At 34.5% G+C, this 17,529-nt stretch overlaps 1 protein-coding gene across 1 annotated transcript in view; it reads right to left on the bottom strand.

The window, feature by feature from the left end:
- Positions 1–247: 247 nt before the first annotated feature.
- Positions 248–17,529, bottom strand: part of LOC129228436 (uncharacterized) — an 82,341-nt gene continuing 65,059 nt past the window's right edge. The window contains exon 2 of the mRNA XM_054863116.1: positions 248–384. Coding sequence (XP_054719091.1) covers positions 248–384 — 137 coding nt within the window. The remainder of the gene's footprint in view (positions 385–17,529) is intronic.

Consider the following 17,529-nt stretch of genomic DNA (forward strand, 5'->3'; position numbering starts at 1 on the left):
TTCAAGCTGAAGCAAACAGCAGGAGTAATCCCTATCTACAGCTAACTTTCAAAGGACTAAGTCGGACTTCAGTCGGAGGACTGAAAAACTTGAAGAAAGGGAAGAAAACTTTGACATTTTCTCTTCTCACTAGAACAGCAGTCTAGGGAGAATTAAAGAAAGAAACCATAGAAAATGCAGCGAAGAAAATTATTCTGGTAGAAGAGGCAAAGAAAAGTTTGTAAAACTTGGTGGAAGGGAAAACAGTTCATCCAGATTGACTAAGCATCCAATGAGAGCGAATGTAGTCTCTGGATTTCGCAGCTTTGTAAGGAAGTGAGATGCTTGGTGCTTCCATGTCTGTCTCAGCATTGGCCTTGGTTGCAATAATGTTTTTGGAGCTTTCTTGGTAGATCAAGAAGGCTCCAAACTACTACTTAAAACATACTAAAGGTTTCTTGAGGCTTTAAACCGAAATATTTTTGTATTATTTAGAAAGATTTAAGAATGATTTCTGGATGGTTACTGACTTCTAGCGGAAAACATTTTTGTTTTTTGCAGGATATGTTACTGGAAGAAATTGGGCACATTAGCTGCTCATTGTTTGCCAGGAACGTTTTAAAATGGTTTTTACAGTGCCTAAGCTGTAAGTTACCACTCCAATTTGGACTAAGACCAACAACAGGAATATAATGACAGTTTTATTTTAGTCGCTGTGCGAAAGTACTCTCAGCTTCTATATGCGGGCATTTACCTTCAGCTCGGTTACGACTTTTTCAGACAGATAAGCTCGAAACAAGGCAACACCGCAGTCTCTTGGTATCATAACTTGGCAGTCGGTATATCTTAAACTCCTTTGAGTCCAACTAAAATAGTTATTTAACCTTATATGTAACTTATATGAAAAATAATGGGGTTGTTACCTTCAGTCAAATGTACTACTTTTAGTCATTGAAGTTGATAAAATTAGCAAAAAAAAAAAAAAAAAAACATGAACACAAAAAATGCCATTTTCTCAATATTTTTTTAACTTAATTTTTTAAAATATCCGTTTTTTCAAACAAGGCGTGGTCTTTATGATGTCATAAGTGATGTACTTGGGAACGCACTCCACTGGCGAGCTGAATGTTTACGCTTGCTGTCTGCCGCATTTCGAAATTATTATAACTCAGAACTGAAATAAATAAATATTGCGCTCTACGCTTGCTATCAACCATATCGTTGCCAGTACATTATTATGAGTTAAGAAGCGAATTAAATATCGCACTCTTCGCTAATGGCATCAGTGAATGGTATTTCGTCACTTGTGGTGTCATGAGCAGAAGCGTAAAAAATGAAATTGAACCGATTAAAATAATTATTAAAAAATATTAAACTTTGTCAAAAAGTTTAAAAATTGGTTAAATCCTATATTTTTAAGCATGCTCTCTTTGAAAAAAATATTTTTAAAATTTCGGAAACGACTCCATTACCAATATCAAGGAAGCTACTTTCTAAACGTAAATAACAATACTACACTTAAATGAACACACCAATACTACCATGTGCAAGTAAAGGGCAGTAACTACAAACCTTTCACATTTCATTTTTTTTTTTCATATTTGCCATCTATTGCACTTTATCTTTATTGTACAAGCTCGCTTATTTGGTTTCAGCTGAAAAAAAAAGGCACGAAAAAACCTGTCTAATTCCAACATTTTCTATTGTTAGTATTGAATCCATCACACATTTCTTCAAATGTCTCGAAAACTCCTTTCTTCAGATACTGCCGTTTACCTGCACACGGCAGAGTAATAGCTTGCTAGTTCGAATTTAATATTGCAATAAGCTACGTTTCATTAATCTTAATAACCATTCCTACCTAAATGTTATTTTGGCTAATGTAAGAAAAAATATGATGCGAATGATATTAAAGAAACTGCTTTATTTGTTGAGCAAAGAGTTCTGAAAGAACTTATTTTCTAATACAATAATATAACGTACTTATAAAACGACTCACATGACTGTCGCTAGTCCAATATAGAACCCCTTAAAAGGGACAGGCCAATTTATCCGACATTTTGGTTCCAAGACGGCATTAGAACCAATTCTATTTCTAGTATTTATAATTACGTTATAATATTCGCTGGTTGCTATGTCGTATATAATGATAACTTTGTTCACAAATTCAACAAAAATGTATTGAAAAATGTTTACTGTAACGAACCTTCTTTTCACACCTTATTTGTTTTTAATTTATATTATTTAAATCTTCTTCACTTACAGAATCAAAAAAATTCATACTTCCATCAGGCAACACATCTATAGCTTGGGGACCAGTTTTTTGCAACGTGACTTTTTTACAAATACTAATTTTGCCACCCGCCAATTTTGGAACCAAAATGTCGGATAATTCAGTTCCCCTTATATAGTGGCCTTAGTCCAATACTTGTTACTTTTCCAAGCAAAGTCGGTAAATATTAACGAAAAGCGGATACAAAAAAAGTTTCTGATTTTTCTAACAAAACGAAACACAGAGAAATATCAAAGAAGCAAGTAGGAAAAAGCCGAAGCAGTTTTTGCTAATTCTTTAAGTTGCGAAAGAAGTTTCCTGACGACTTCCGATCTCCGGATTTTTTCCAGGAAATTGAACCGGACTATCAGGCCCTCTTTCTAACAGTTTCTTTCAGGGAGGAGATCGTTAATTAAACTCTACTTTGTTTCCAAAAGTCCTCAGGATTGCTTTTTCGGGATAAAATCCCAGTTCTCTTTTCCAGAAGATCTTCAGCATTGATGAAATAAGTATGTTGTTATCTATTCTGTAGCATTCTTTAGCGCTTTGAAATGTTAGGTATAATTAAGTGAATTCCAAATTCTTAAAGATGTGAAGATTTGAATTTGTTGAAATAACATTTTATACACGCACAGACTATTATAACTCATTTGTTAAAAATTTGTATTTTATATCTTGGAAACAAAGGTATTTGGTTTTCCCTCCAAATTCTAATGAAAGCTAGCATGAATAAAGTTTAATAAACTACATTATAATATAAAATATCATTATACAATAACATGTAGCCCATTACCGCTATCAGTGCACGCTTTTAATTTTTGGTTTCAAGGTGGTATTTCATCGCGAACGTGTTGGACTTAGAAATGAAATATAATTAGAGTTGTTGAGATAATTACTTATATAAACTTGTGATCGTATTTTTGTTCAAAGTCAACACTTCGCTAAAGTCCACAATAAAATCAAAAACCAAAAAATTACACTTATAGATTTGTTGAACTGAATGCACGAAGTATGCTTAGGCTTACTCCTGCGATTTTATTTCTATTAAGATTATCGATGGCGTATGGTGTTCTTGTATTGCAGCACAATGAAACTGATCAAACTAAGAAAACTTTTTACGAAGCAACTAAAACAGCATTTCTTAAACTTTTGACTGATTTTTTTCTGCTATTTGTGGACCCCCACCTTAGTTTAGTTCCAAAATTAGTAAAGCAGTGTAAGAATTATGTTTGAGAGTTTAAGAGCTATTGTCTGTAAGGATCAGGCAGGTTGTGATTGTTGACATTTTTATTTTTTTTTTATTTTTGCAAATGTTGTTCCTTATCATGAATGTAATGTTTGTGCAAAATATCAGCTTTTTCTGCCTTACCGTTTTTGGGAAATTAAATTTTTAAATTTGGGGGGCGTGGCACATTTTTGCGTGTTTTCAAATTTGCAGATTTTAAAGTTCTTGTTGCTTTAATCACCCCTATAATGACATGGATTTTTAAATTCTATACTATTATATGGTCTTCTTAGATACTATTACAGCTGTCAAATCGGTGTCACTACGAGGGCGACGGCCACAAACTCCGTTTAAAAATGACCGAAAATGAATTTTTTTACTACATTCAATGCCAATTTTCTCAAAGCGCCTTCATTATGACACCAACGTTTTTACATAAATTCCTAGCTACACTTGCATACGTCAAAAATATGTAATAAAATTGGTGTCACTATAAGGGCGCCAGAAGATATTGGAACTTTTACGTGATAAATTTCACAAAAATGCAAATGTTTAAAATCTAACTACTACTGTCGCCCTCATAGCAGAAATCTGAAACTAATTAAGTTTGATAACCAACATGTTGGTCTAACATATGAAATAAAAAAATCGGTGTCACTCCTATTACTTTCATTATAGGGGCGCGTAAAGCAACAAGAACTTTAAAATCTGCAAATTTGAAAAACACGCAATAATGTGCCACGCTCCCTAAATTTAAAAATTTAATTTCCCAAAAACGGTAAGGCAGATAGAGCTCATATTTTTCACAAACATTAAATTCATAATAAGGAACAACATATGTGAAAATAGGAAAAATTAAAAATGTCAACAATCACAAATGTTAAGTTTCACCCAAGGTGTTCAAAAATTATCAGAAAAATGAATAGGAAAATGTCATAGGACAAACTAGAAATTTACTTAACAGTGAAAGCTTTCTCGGAGTTGAGAAATTTGGAATTATGTCTTTTAGGCCTTAAAATTTTTAAACGATAAATATCCTTAAACATAGTTTTGGCAGCTGGTTAAAAGACGCACTTTGACAAGGTTTACTCTGGTGTGCAAAATTAAGAGAAAAATGAAACCTAACGTTTTTATTCATTATTTTATTAAGTACATTGGCACAAAATATAAACCAAGTAATGTTGCTGCATTACCTGTTTTACATTTTGTGCCATGGTAATGTGCCATGGTAATTGCAAAATAATCCATCTAGGATACATACTCCAACAAAATTGGGACCTACGGATGTAACGAAATGAAGAAGTCTTATCATAAAACGGTCTACATTCCAAAGATTCGTGCAAAAACTACTTTGAATTAACTGATATATGGGTTTTTTAAAGTTACATTTATCAAAGTAATGAAATTAGTTATAGAGCGCAAACACCTATTCATATATCGAAAATGTCAAGAAAATATAGAAGTGATTGAACAAATTTATTAAAAATTCGTTTTATTGGAATAACATTTCTATACATTACATGTGTAATTCGTTCGACAAAAAGCATCATTCATTTTATAATGAGCATTGTTTGAAGAAATGCATCAGTCGACTAAATATGATTAATTTCAATAATTTGCACCAATGCCTGCTTGAATCAATATCTCTTAAATACAAATTCATAAATAGGAGTTAATATCAAAATACATAACTAGGAATCTATCTCTACGAAAAACTAATTTTCTGCTTGCAATAAAAATCTTAAGTCCCGATGCAATAACTATTCAAGAAATACAATAACATTTAATGTTAGAATCCATTTATTTGCAATTGCAATTAGTTTTAAACATCTGTTTTTACGAATATGAAAACGCATTTAATTGGGAAAAAACAATTCTGACGATTTTAGTGCAAAATGACCGAATTACATAATATTGCATGCCCGCATATGATTTCTTGTTTTACCATTTCTTTATAGAGTAGATTAAAATATTACATAAAACTTAAAGCTAACTGTGTGAAAGCAATATATCTTTATCCACACCTTCATCGTTTAATCCAGAAACTTTTTTTTAATAAGGAATAATTATGGAATGGTTTTATTACTGGACTAAATTTGAATTTAAAAACTGAAAGCAGCTATCATCAAAACATACAAATTATAAACAATTTTCAGCGCTCAAGAAAAACAAACTTTAGAAATGCGTCAGTAAAACCTAATTGTTTATGACACCCATTTTTACGAGTAGCGAACGTGTCTCAAATTAAACTAAAGCCTGGTAATTAAATTCAAATTCTATCACATTAGACTGCCTAGTTTCTGTAATTTATTGAACTACGAGTATTTTAAAGCCAGTAAAACTTTAATGAGAAATTTCTTTTTCAAAGCTATAAAACTTTAGGAAAGGCACAATGTTTTTTTCCCTTTTCGTTTTAAAATTTCAGCGTAAGCATGTTTCTTTGTAAGTTTAAAAATGTCTCACAAAGCAAGACAAAAAATTTTGAAACTACTTCCTTGATTTGTTTTTGCTTCAGGAAGATTCTATTTTCATGAGAATTCGAGCAGTTACAGTCAAATTGAGGAATTTACTATTGCATTGATATTAATTTTGCTCTATTTTTTTTAATGAAAATGATTCTAAAAGCCACGCTTTTTAAAATATATCTGACCCGTTTCCCTTTACATGACAATGTGTCACACTTCACCTTAACTCCCTCCCGGCATGACACATGTCACCCTATACTGCCATGATAAGATAACGGACACTATATAAACATTTTAATTTTTTTTTCTCGCATTTTTGTCGTCAATTATGTGACTAATTTTGAATTTTTAACTAATGAAGTTTTCCTTTAGCTAGTTGAAATAACTTTTGCATTTCATGCTACACTGTGAAAAAATTCCGAAACGTTACTGAGTATCTCCTTGTAACGTTTTGGGATTTTTATGGTTTCTATACACTTCTTAGAAAAATCAAGTATGCTTGTTAAAAAGTTTCCTGAATTGCTACTAGTCGCAAGAATGCAGATGTCTCACTGTTGTAAAAAAAAATATGTTTAGCTCCCAGTTTAAAGATTAACTCAGCGTATTTATAAAGTGAATCGGCTTGAGTTCGATTGCAGCCCTTCCAGACTAATAAAGCGTCCTGAGGGTGAAAGTCAGTCTATATACTATGTGGCTTGGCAAGAATTGCAGGAGTGTAAGATTCTTGATACGTACTTGCAATTCTGTGTTAGCTTTGGTCATATTTGCAAAACTGCTTTGGAACTTTCCTCGAAACGCAGTAAGGTGCCAAACTGATATAGTGTACCCACGTAAGTATATTCTAAGATTCCAGAGATACAACTGACTTTAAACGGGAAGAGTTTTGAATATTTTCAGTAAGGTTCCTGAATTTTGTAAGATATGTTACTGGAAGAAATTGGGCACATTAGCTGTCCATTATTTTCCAGGAACGTTTCTGAATCGTTTTTACAGTGTAGCATAGTAGTTTCAAGTCATGAATCTGAATAAGTTAAGTACTCCATTCCAAATGCACGTTTTGTTCATGTTTAGGACAAAACTAAAGGGTTTACATTTTCTTATATACGGCAATGCAAGTTTTAAAGCGTTGAATAGGGAGCAATACTGCTGTGGGCAGGCAAAATGCAGTAACTGCGAATTTGTTTTTTGCATTTTTGTCATCTATTGTAGTTTAGCTTCATTGTAGCTATTTTTGGTTTTCGCAGAAAATTAAACTCGAAAAAAACGAAAAAATTCAAAAATTCCTTATTGTAAGTATGAAATCTAAAATGCGTTCCTCAAATATCTCAAAAACTCATTTCTGCTGATAATCCTCTTTATGGCCCCGGATGGCAGTATATTACATAAATATAAAACATTCTTCCTGCCCCAAACTGTCACAATTTAACTGTAAATCTGAGAAGGTTTTTCTGTCTTGATATAAGAGTTAGGCAAGACCTCATTTGCAGAATGCTGTTCAGTTTCAGTCTCTTTATCTCATTAAAGATACTTCTTTATTTTAAATTATTCAAAGAAGGGAATATTAAGACTAGTAAGAGGACTTTAAGATTTAGATTATGATACTAGAGTTAAAAGGCTTAATATGTCTAGCCTGGAGCAAAGGATAGTCAGAGGGGACATGATTCAGTTGTTTAAATTTATCAAAAGAAGAGATGTTGACGGGTTAAAATTTTGCACGGAAAACAGGACAAGATATTCAAATCTCAGGCTAACCTGGAAGTTAGAGGAAATAACTGCTTTGGTAGGGTAGTGGGTGCTTGGAACAGCTTACCGGAAGAAGCAGTAATGAGCAAGGGGGTGAATATCTTTGAGAGGGCCATTGACCTTAATTAATAAACTGACTAGAACCAGCCCAGTTCAGCCTATAGCCTGTTGCTGGTCTTCAAATTTGTGTATTTGTAATTTCATGGACACCCTCCTTCCTTATAGCGGGAAATTATTTGTAGTCGCATCTCTAACGTAAAACTGATTTCATAAATGTGTGAAAACTTTTTCAAACCACTTAAAATTAAATGCTTAACTTAAATTTCCGCATGTATACGAAGTTTCCCTAACTTGTATGTAGTCTTAAGATAGAACAAAATAGTACTTTTTATAAGAAAATGAATATTTAACAATCAATATTTTCGTGTAAATCATTCATTAGTTTTATAATAAGTATAACGAAATACTTCTATAATAATGGGATTACACCTAAGTAGAAGTAACAAAGGAAGCGATTCATCTGCAGCTAACAAGTATTATTCCTTAGAAATCGAATCTTATCGAAAGAGTCTTAAGAAGTCTGAAACAAATAATGAGACTGAGAAAAGGAATTTCTCGACTGAAGAAAAAAAAATCGTAGGAAAAAGGAGACGCTGAAAAGATATGTTCTGTTTTAAAACAAATTCAGTTTTTCAGTTTTATTGAATGCAAAAAATAAATTAAAAAATAAAATAAAATAGAATTAAATAAAATAAAACAAAATAATAAATAAATAAATAAATAAATGGAAAAAAATCAAACTCTGGCAAAATAAGGGGAGTTATTCAGTTAGTAAATGTTCATAATTTTAAGGTAAAAAACTCTGCAAAATGGAGTGCTTAAAGTAGAGGTAAGTTTTACAAAAAATTATACCGTAAAAATAATTCATCACAGCTTCAAAGGGTTTTAGTTTTAGTTTTTTTCCGTAAAGATTTACAGTGACATATTGAGGCAATGAGAAGCAAAGGGATGTAAGTGGACATTTTCAAGTTTTGAGTAAAACGCGTTGAAAGATAACATAATAGGTAGGCTTTCATTGAAACTTTTTTCTAAATCATGCTGTATAGCAGCAACTACCAGGGCTACTAGTACCATCTCTCGCCCCAAGACAGAGAAGAGGTTCACCTGCCATGTGTACTGGTTATCATTATCATTTGTAGATGAGCAATAAAATATAATACCATGCAGGCTCGGACTGGCCCGCCTGCCAACCTGCCCGAGGGCAGGTGCGCCCTTCCTACTTTTTAAGATGAAATGCAATGCAAACGCCTTCGCTGAAAAACAAAAATAAAAACTTGTCTTGCAAATTCAGAACGAAAGTTTTCTAATTGATTCGAAAGCTCTCATACCTTCCCCACATTTTGAAGTTTCGAAAATTTTCCTCCAAGCCCGCTTTCCCTAATGTTATCGTCTAAAATTTTCCGTCTTTTGAGTTTCAATTTCGAAAAATTGCCGGGAAAAGTTCCTTCTATCCCATCCCCTCCCTTCCCGCAATGTTTCCAAAGATGACCAACAAGAGCGTTTTTAAGACTCTTATTTCAAAAAAAAAAAAAGAAAGAAAGAAAAGGGAGAGACCTTCAAATCTTCAATCAAAAAGACTGCCTATTCTGGAACTTCGATTTCGAAAACGTTCTGGAAGAAAGTTTCGAATCGCATTTTTTTCCCTAACGTCATTAAAGATGGACGGCAATAGCGTTTTAGGATTAAAATTTAAAAAAAATTCTGGAAGTGGAGGACACTAGACCTTCTCTCTTTATCTTCTAACATCATCGAAGTTAGTCTAAAACTGCATTTTTGAATTACATGAACAAGTTTATTATTATTGATAGAGTCGGTAGTGGTTACCATTTGAATACAGTTGTCTAGGCGTTTGTCAGTGAGTTTTTCTACTCTGATTTTTAATGAATTTCATAGTGGAAAAGTTGAATTTCGTATAGATATGGACCAGTGCGCATTTTATAACATAATGACCACTTGACATCAATGTCGCCTAGTGGAAAAAATATCACTCAGAAGATGCGAAATCAAACCACTGGGTGACTTTAGAAATTCCAAATGTACTTATTCATTATTTCTTATAAATTGCCGTTTTTGGCACTAGATTGAAAAAACTAGTGAAACGTGTCTTCCCCTAAAATTAAAAAAGATGGCCTACAGTCAAGATTTTACCATTTCAATGGGAAGTCCACAAAATCTCTCTTCTCCCAAATAAACAAAAATTGTCTAAAATTGTGTTAAAAAATTTCAGGAAAAGATCACCAAACTCTCTCTCTCCCCCCACCCCCAACACATCACGAAAAATCGTCTACAACTGTGTTTTTGACTTTAATTCCAAAAATTTTTCAGGGGAGAGTCCCGCAACCCCTCTCTCCAATGCCATCGAAGACTGTCAAAACTTTTGAATTTTTGGAGCTGTAATTTCGAAAAAAATCGCCGGAATCGAAAACTTTTTCGAAAATGTCGTTAATCTACGTCGTTTCGAAAATGTCGTCGGCTTTCAATTACTTTATTAGAACTTTAATTCCGAAAAAAAATTCCGGGGGAGAGCCCTCGATCTCGAGTCCTTCTTCTAACGTCAATGAAGACCCACTAACATTAACTAACATTATGTTTTTGAAGTTTCAATATTGAAAATTTGATGGTTTACTCCTGACTCCATCCCTTCCCTTTATACGCTACCAAAGATGGCTAACTATTGTATTACAAACCTCCAATTTTCAAAAATTTCCAATGGAAAGTTCCAAATCCCGTTCCTTCCCCCCCTACGTCATAAAAGATGGCTTACAACTGCGTTTTTGAGACTTCAATTTCAAAAAAATTCCGGAGAGGAGCCCCCATGTCTTTCTTTCCTCATCTTTCAACATCATTCAAAGATTGTCTGAAGCAGCGTTTTTGGAACTCCTATATCGAAAAGTTTGTTGAAAAGTTCTGAACCTCATGTCTTCTGCTACTTTATCAAAGATGCCCTACAATTGCGTTTTTAGGACTTCAATTCCAAAATTTTTCCCGGGGAAAGCCCCCGAACCCTCTGGTTTTTAGCAATACTAAAAACCAGGGGCTAACAATACTAAAAACCTTTTTAGCAATACTTGCGTTTTTGAAGCTATCATAAAACGACTGGTGTGAACTCAAGTCTCTCATCTTTCCCTTCAAGAACACAAAGATAGCAAATTATTGTGTTTTCAAAAATATACCCTTAAATTTCAAAAAAAAAAAAAAAAAAAATCCGGAACGGGACCCCCAAACCTCTCTTCCACTTGTTAACCTCCAAATAGTCTAAAAATGCGTTCCGAACAAAAATTTTCGGAAGAAAACCTGCAAACACTCCTTCCTTTGGGAGAATATTAAACAAAACTCAATCAACAAACAAATTCAAAACTATCTTCAAATTTTACTTACAAATGCAATTTTAGTATTTCATTATGTTCGGTACGTAAACTGGTAAAAGGAGATGCCATTTTTGTGCTGCAACCTTTCTTTTATAAGAAAAAAAGTACAGTTGAGGACCTGTGTGTGTGTGTGAATAACAACTGAAAAAACTTCACGAGTTTTCAAACGAATCAAAAGTTAAAGTGTTTAATTTAGATAATAGATCTAGAATATTAGTAAAAACTCTTTTTTCAATTTTTTATTCTTGTGTGTGTGATACTCGAAACACTTATAACTTTCATTCAAACTCTTTAAACGAAGCACATTATTCGGAAAAAAAAAAAAAAAAAAAAAAAAAAAAAAACATGCTTCAGTTCTTAAATTATTTTAAAAATTTTATTCATTAGCCCCCCTCCCCCCCTCAATAAATTACTCAATCGCCTCTCTCAACAGGATCGTCTGGATCCGCCACTAATCGCTCTCCTAAAATGTTCATCTATATCCTTCCCGCGAACCCCCCCCCCCCTATTGGCATGCGCCTTCAGAAAAATTGGGGTATGCGCCTTTTTGAGGACCCAGTCCGACCCTGATACCATGAGGCTCATAATAGCAAATTACTACCGGTTTTCACTGCAACATAGCTCCCAAAATGTTTAGTGCAGTTGTGTTTGACTATTACCATTTCTTATTATCTTTTTACCAAAAGTAGATGCACATCAATTATGTTAACTTAATTATTTTCTGATCAGCTTTTGTTTTCAATAACAGTTTGTAAAGCAAGGCAAAATATTTACTTAAAGTGGATTAACAAAGACAGAATTCCACAATAAAAACGATTCAGAAACGTTCCTGGAAAATAATGGGCTGAATTTCTGCCAGTAACATATCTTGAAAAAGCCAGAAATGTTTTTCGCTAAAATCCAGTAACCTTAAGGAAATTATCCTGGAATAATGAAAAATTTAGAAATTTTCCCGTTTCAAGCCCGTCGTGTCCCAGGAACTTCAGAGTAAACTTAGGTAAGAAAAATATATTTTATAACTTGAAACCTTACTAATTTAAATGTTCCAAAATTAGTATTGGAAATACGGCCAATGCTAAGCCAGAATTTCAAGCAACTATCGAGAATTTTACTCGCCTGCAATTCTTGCGAAGCTACCCAGTCCATACTTATTTGCTCCTATAGGGAGCTAAGACAGTGTTGAATGTAACCGCTTTCTCTATTGGTTTAAAAGAAAGAACTGTGCTTATTTCTTATTGGAAGAGACATTTGCAGCTTTCCACTGAGTTCGCGAAATCTCTTCTTTAATCCACCATCGGACTTAGGAGAAAGCTTATTGCTATTTAAGAAACATCATTGGATGCTGAAAATCTGCCCTCTATTCTATTTAAAGAGTCGCAGTCTTGTTTATCGGTCTTCACTACTTTTCTCTATGTCTTGTTGTATGTGTGTCCCCATGTTTCGTATTAAACGTATTTGTTTATGTCCAGCTGTCTGAATCTCTGCTTTACACAACCTTTCAACAGCAGAGCGTGGTTAGTTCTAAGTTTCACCCAGCTACTAAATCACTGCAGTAGCGGAGTAACATGGGGGACGAGATAAAATATTCCGTTGAGCCTTTTGACGGAAGGAATTTCTCTCTGTGGTGCAGGAGAATGGAAGCGGTTTTCGCAGCAAAGAATTTAGAGGTGTATTTGGAACGTGAAGCGGATTGTTCGAAAGCTAAGGAACTTTTAGCGAGTAAGAAGGCCTATGCCTTGATGTTATCATTTCTTAGTGATAAAGTTTTAGTTTCGCTTTCGGAAGAAAAGACTTGTGCTGAAGTAATTGCAAAATTAAAATCGATCTATGTTCGAGAAGGAGCGGTCAGTCAGATATTGGTTAGAAATAGACTTTCAACTTTGAAAATGAAAAAGGACTCATCCATGCAGGAGCATATTGATGAAGTGAAAAGGCTTGTTACCCAGCTAAAATCGTGTGGTGTGAAAGTGAGTGACATGGACAGTATTATCTATCTTTTGATGTCTCTTCCAGCAGAGTATGACGCATCGAAATCTGCAATAGAAAATCAGCCTTCGGAGAACTTGACTTTAGAGTTTGTCTGCGGGCGTCTTCTGGATGCTGAAGCGCTGATGAGAGATCGTCGAGTCTCGGAGCCCAAATCTTGAAAAACAGAGTCATCGAATGGTGCAGCCTTTTCTACAAATCATCGGGTAGTGTGTAACATGTGTCGCAAAACAGGGCACATTGCGAAATTTTGTAGAAGTAACATAGTTTGCTACCAGTGCGGAAGAAAAGGACATTTTAAGAGGAATTGCACAGTCCAGACGGGAAAGAATACTTCATCAAAGGATGGAGCAGTTGCAGTGACTTTCGTTGTTGGCGAAGTAGAACATCGATCATTTATAGTGGATAGCGGATCTACAGCTCATATGTGTGCACATCGGGAATGGTTTGAGGAGTTAAAACCATCCTCAGGAACTGTGTCATGCGCTGCAAAAACCAGTAAACTGGAAGTAAAAGGAATAGGAACTATTCGCGGTGTATTAGATGACGGTGTGCAACAGATCCTACTGAAATATGTGTTATATGTTCCAGAACTAAATGGAAACCTCATTTCAGTGAAACAGATACAAAAAGCTGGATATACTTTGAGCTTTAAAAATGACAAAGCAGTCATTGAAAAGGGAAGTACGAACTTCGTTTTGTGCAAGCTGAATTCAAAAGGTCAATATGCAAGTGATTTTGTTTCATTCATTTCAAATTCCTTTGTTGCAGAAAAAGATGGAGGTGAACTGTGGCATCGCAGGTTACGACACTCCGGAAACCATGCTCTGAGCAAACTAGGATTACCAACAAGTGATAACTTTTGTGAAAATTGTGTGTTAGCGAAGCAGTCCGCGAACCCTACAGGAATAGGAAACCGAAGAAGAGAAAAAGCTCCCATGATGACAATCCATTCTGACCTATGCGGTCCGATCAACCCACCAACTCAAGCGGGTGAAAGGTATGTGTTAACATTAGTTGATGATTATTCTCGTTTCTGTGAAGTTCGTCTTCTTAAAAGGAAAAGTGATGTTCCCGTGGAAATCAAAAAGTTTCTCAAATTGAATGAAAGCGTTCGAAAAATTCGTTGTGACAATGCCCAGGAATATGTTTCAGGTGATCTTAAAGTGATAGCAAATAAACTTGGAGTTACGATAGATCCCTGCTCCCCCCCTATACTCACGAATTGAACGGAATTTCAGAGCGGATGAACAGATCACTTTTTGATAAAGCCCGTGCACTTTTATATGATGCAAATTTATCTAAGAACAGTTGGGGATATGCCATTCAAGTTGCAGCATATATTCATAACAGAATCCCTAGTTCAAGTATAAATGATATGTCACCCTTTGAACTAAAATATTCCCTGAAACCGGATTTAAATCAAATTAAATTATTTGGTTGTGATGCTTATGACAAAATTCCTGATTCTCGCAGACAAAAATTAGATCCGAAATCTAAACGAATGATCTTCATTGGATATTCTAGCATGGGATATCGATTAATGGATCCTGATACGCACAGAGTTATTGTGTCACGTAATGTTCGCTTCAATGAAAATAAAGTATATGTGTAAGATAGAAGTAATTCACCGGGCGAGCTCCCGGAAGGAGAAGAAAAAGACGAGGAAAAACACAGCACCGAAGTAAATAAAGAGTTAGGAGAAAACGAAACCAATGTAAAGCAAGAAGTTCCGGCAGATACACCCCGACGATCAGAAAGAAAAAGTAAGAAGCCAGAACGATATGAAGCAATGTATACGTCAGAAGAGACATTGACCTTTTATGACATCTCAAAACTACCGGAAGAACAACAAGCTCAGTGGAAAGTCGCGATGTGGGAAAAATTGCTCTCTATCCAGACAAACAAAACTTGGGAACTGGTAGATCTCCCTCATAACGCGACCCCCATAAATTGTAAGTGGGTGTTTAGGAAGAAAAGAGACGGAACTCTCAAAGTCAGACTTTGCGCAAGGGGAGACCAGCAGAAGGAATACGTACAAACTTATTCGCCAGTCATTGGAATGCCTTGTTTACGATTAGTTCTTGTTTTGATTCTTCAAGAGAATTTAAAGGCTTATGTAATGGATGTGAAAACAGCTTTTCTGAATGGTGAGTTGCAAGAAATTGTTTTTATGGAACAACCGCAAGGATTCAATGATTTGCAAATTAAATAAAAGTTTATACGGATTAAAACAAGCTCCTAGACAATGGTTCTTCAGATTTTCGCAATTTATGTTAAAAATTAATTTTAAGCAGTTAAACTCGGAACCGTGTATTTTCATAAGAATTGTGAATGGAAGAAAAATAATAATTTGTTAATATGTTGATGATATTCTTATCGCTGGATCAGATGATTCAGAAATAATGATTGTGATTAAACTTCTTCAAAATGAATTTCAAATGTCCAAACTCGAACCAGCTTCTGAATCTTTAGGAATTCGTTTGGAATTTACGTCTACTAAATTAGTGCTAGATCAAAAGGAGTATATTCTTAAACTATTGAAGAGATTTAACATGAGTGAGTGCAAGCCGAGTGCAACACCTTTAGAAGCAAAGTCAACTGCAGCTGACTTTGAGGAAGGAACTATCTTCAAAGGACCTTACCGTGAACTAGTTGGATCTTTATTGTATCTTGCGATGACAACACGACCCGATATACTGTTCGCTGTGAACTGTCTCAGTCAACTGCAGGAGAATCTAACAGAATCGGCTTGGAATGGACTTAAAAGAATTTTACGATATTTAAAAGGTACATCGGATTATAAAATTGTGTATAGTAAGTGTTGTGACACTAATGTTGATTTATCTATGTATGTTGATTCAGATTGGGCATCAGATTCGCGTGATCTCAAATCAGTTTCAGGTTACGTTATTTTTTATAAAAAGTTTCCAATTTTATGGAGCGTGAAGAAACAAAGTTCAATAGCTGTTTCTTCTACTGAAGCTGAGGTACTCGCAGTTGGTAAGTCTTTGTTAGATCTAGTGTATTATAAAAATATTGCATGTGAATTTCTTACTGTAAATAACATTGTCATATATGAAGATAATCAGTCTGCAATGAAATGTATAACGAATGAAAATAGTTCTGGTAGATTGAAACATATTGATGTTAAGTTAAAGTTTATTAGAAACATTTTAAATGTTGAAAATATATATATTGAATATGTTTCTACTGATAAACAAATTGCTGATATGTTTACTAAGGCTCTTCCTAAATTTAAATTGCATGAACTTATGTCATTGTGTTGTTTAGTAAAAAGCGATTAATGGCGGGTGTTGAATGTAATCGCTTTCTCTATTGGTTTAAAAGAAAGAACTGTGCTTATTTCTTATTGGAAGAGACATTTGCAGCTTTCCACGGAGTTCGCGAAATCTCTTCTTTAATCCACCATCGGACTTAGGAGAAAGCTTATTGCTATTTAAAAAACATCATTGGATGCTGAAAATCTGCCCTCTATTCTATTTAAAGAGCCGCAGTCTTGTTTATCGGTTTTCACTACTTTTCTCTATGTCTTGTTGTATGTGTGTCCCCATGTTTCGTATTAAACGTATTTGTTTATGTTCAGCTGTCTGAATCTCTGCTTTTCACAACCTTTCAACAGACAGCATGGTTACTCACCTGCAATTCTTGCAAAGCAACCTAGTCCATACGTAATTGCGCCCTTCGGGAGCTAAGACAGCATGGTTACTCGTCTGCAATTCTTGCAAAGCTACCCAGACCATAATTATTTGCTCCCTTAGGGAGTTTAATCAACATGGATAGGCCGTAATCGATTGGTTGTCGATACACTTTATAAATACGCTCAGTTAATCTTCAAAGTGGGAGATAAAACTATTTTTCACAACAGTGAGACGTTTGCAATCGTGCAACTTGTAGCAATTCGGAAAACTTTTTGACAAAGATACTTGGTATTTCCAGGAAGTGCATAAAAAGCATTGAAATCCCGAAACGTTACAAGGAAATAATCAGTAACGTTTCGGAATTTTTTTAGTTTTCGGCCGGCTGTCTCTCTGACCGCAGAAATAATTGGCGATGCACAAATTAAAAACTGCCGATCCCGCTTAATGGAATTACTAACTTTCCACGAAAAAATATTCTAATAAACGGGTTATTTCATTATCCGGGATCAAAATGATGACTTACCGTGGTGGTTGTACACTGAAAGTCGATAAAATGAATTTGGATATTCTCTTAACCGATGTTCCCAAATGCAGGCTCGACTGCAGTTATAAATCCTGATTTCTTATTTTCACCAAAAAGGACAACACCTGTAACAAAGGAAAAAGGTTTTTTAAGGTAACGTATTAATGCTTTAAACTCAGAAAAGTTCAAACCAGCAAAGAATAAAACGAAACCCTCTCTAACTAATGTCAAATGGTTAAATTATTC

Source organism: Uloborus diversus, chromosome 8 (genome assembly GCF_026930045.1).
Source record: "Uloborus diversus isolate 005 chromosome 8, Udiv.v.3.1, whole genome shotgun sequence".
Taxonomy (NCBI): domain Eukaryota; kingdom Metazoa; phylum Arthropoda; class Arachnida; order Araneae; family Uloboridae; genus Uloborus; species Uloborus diversus.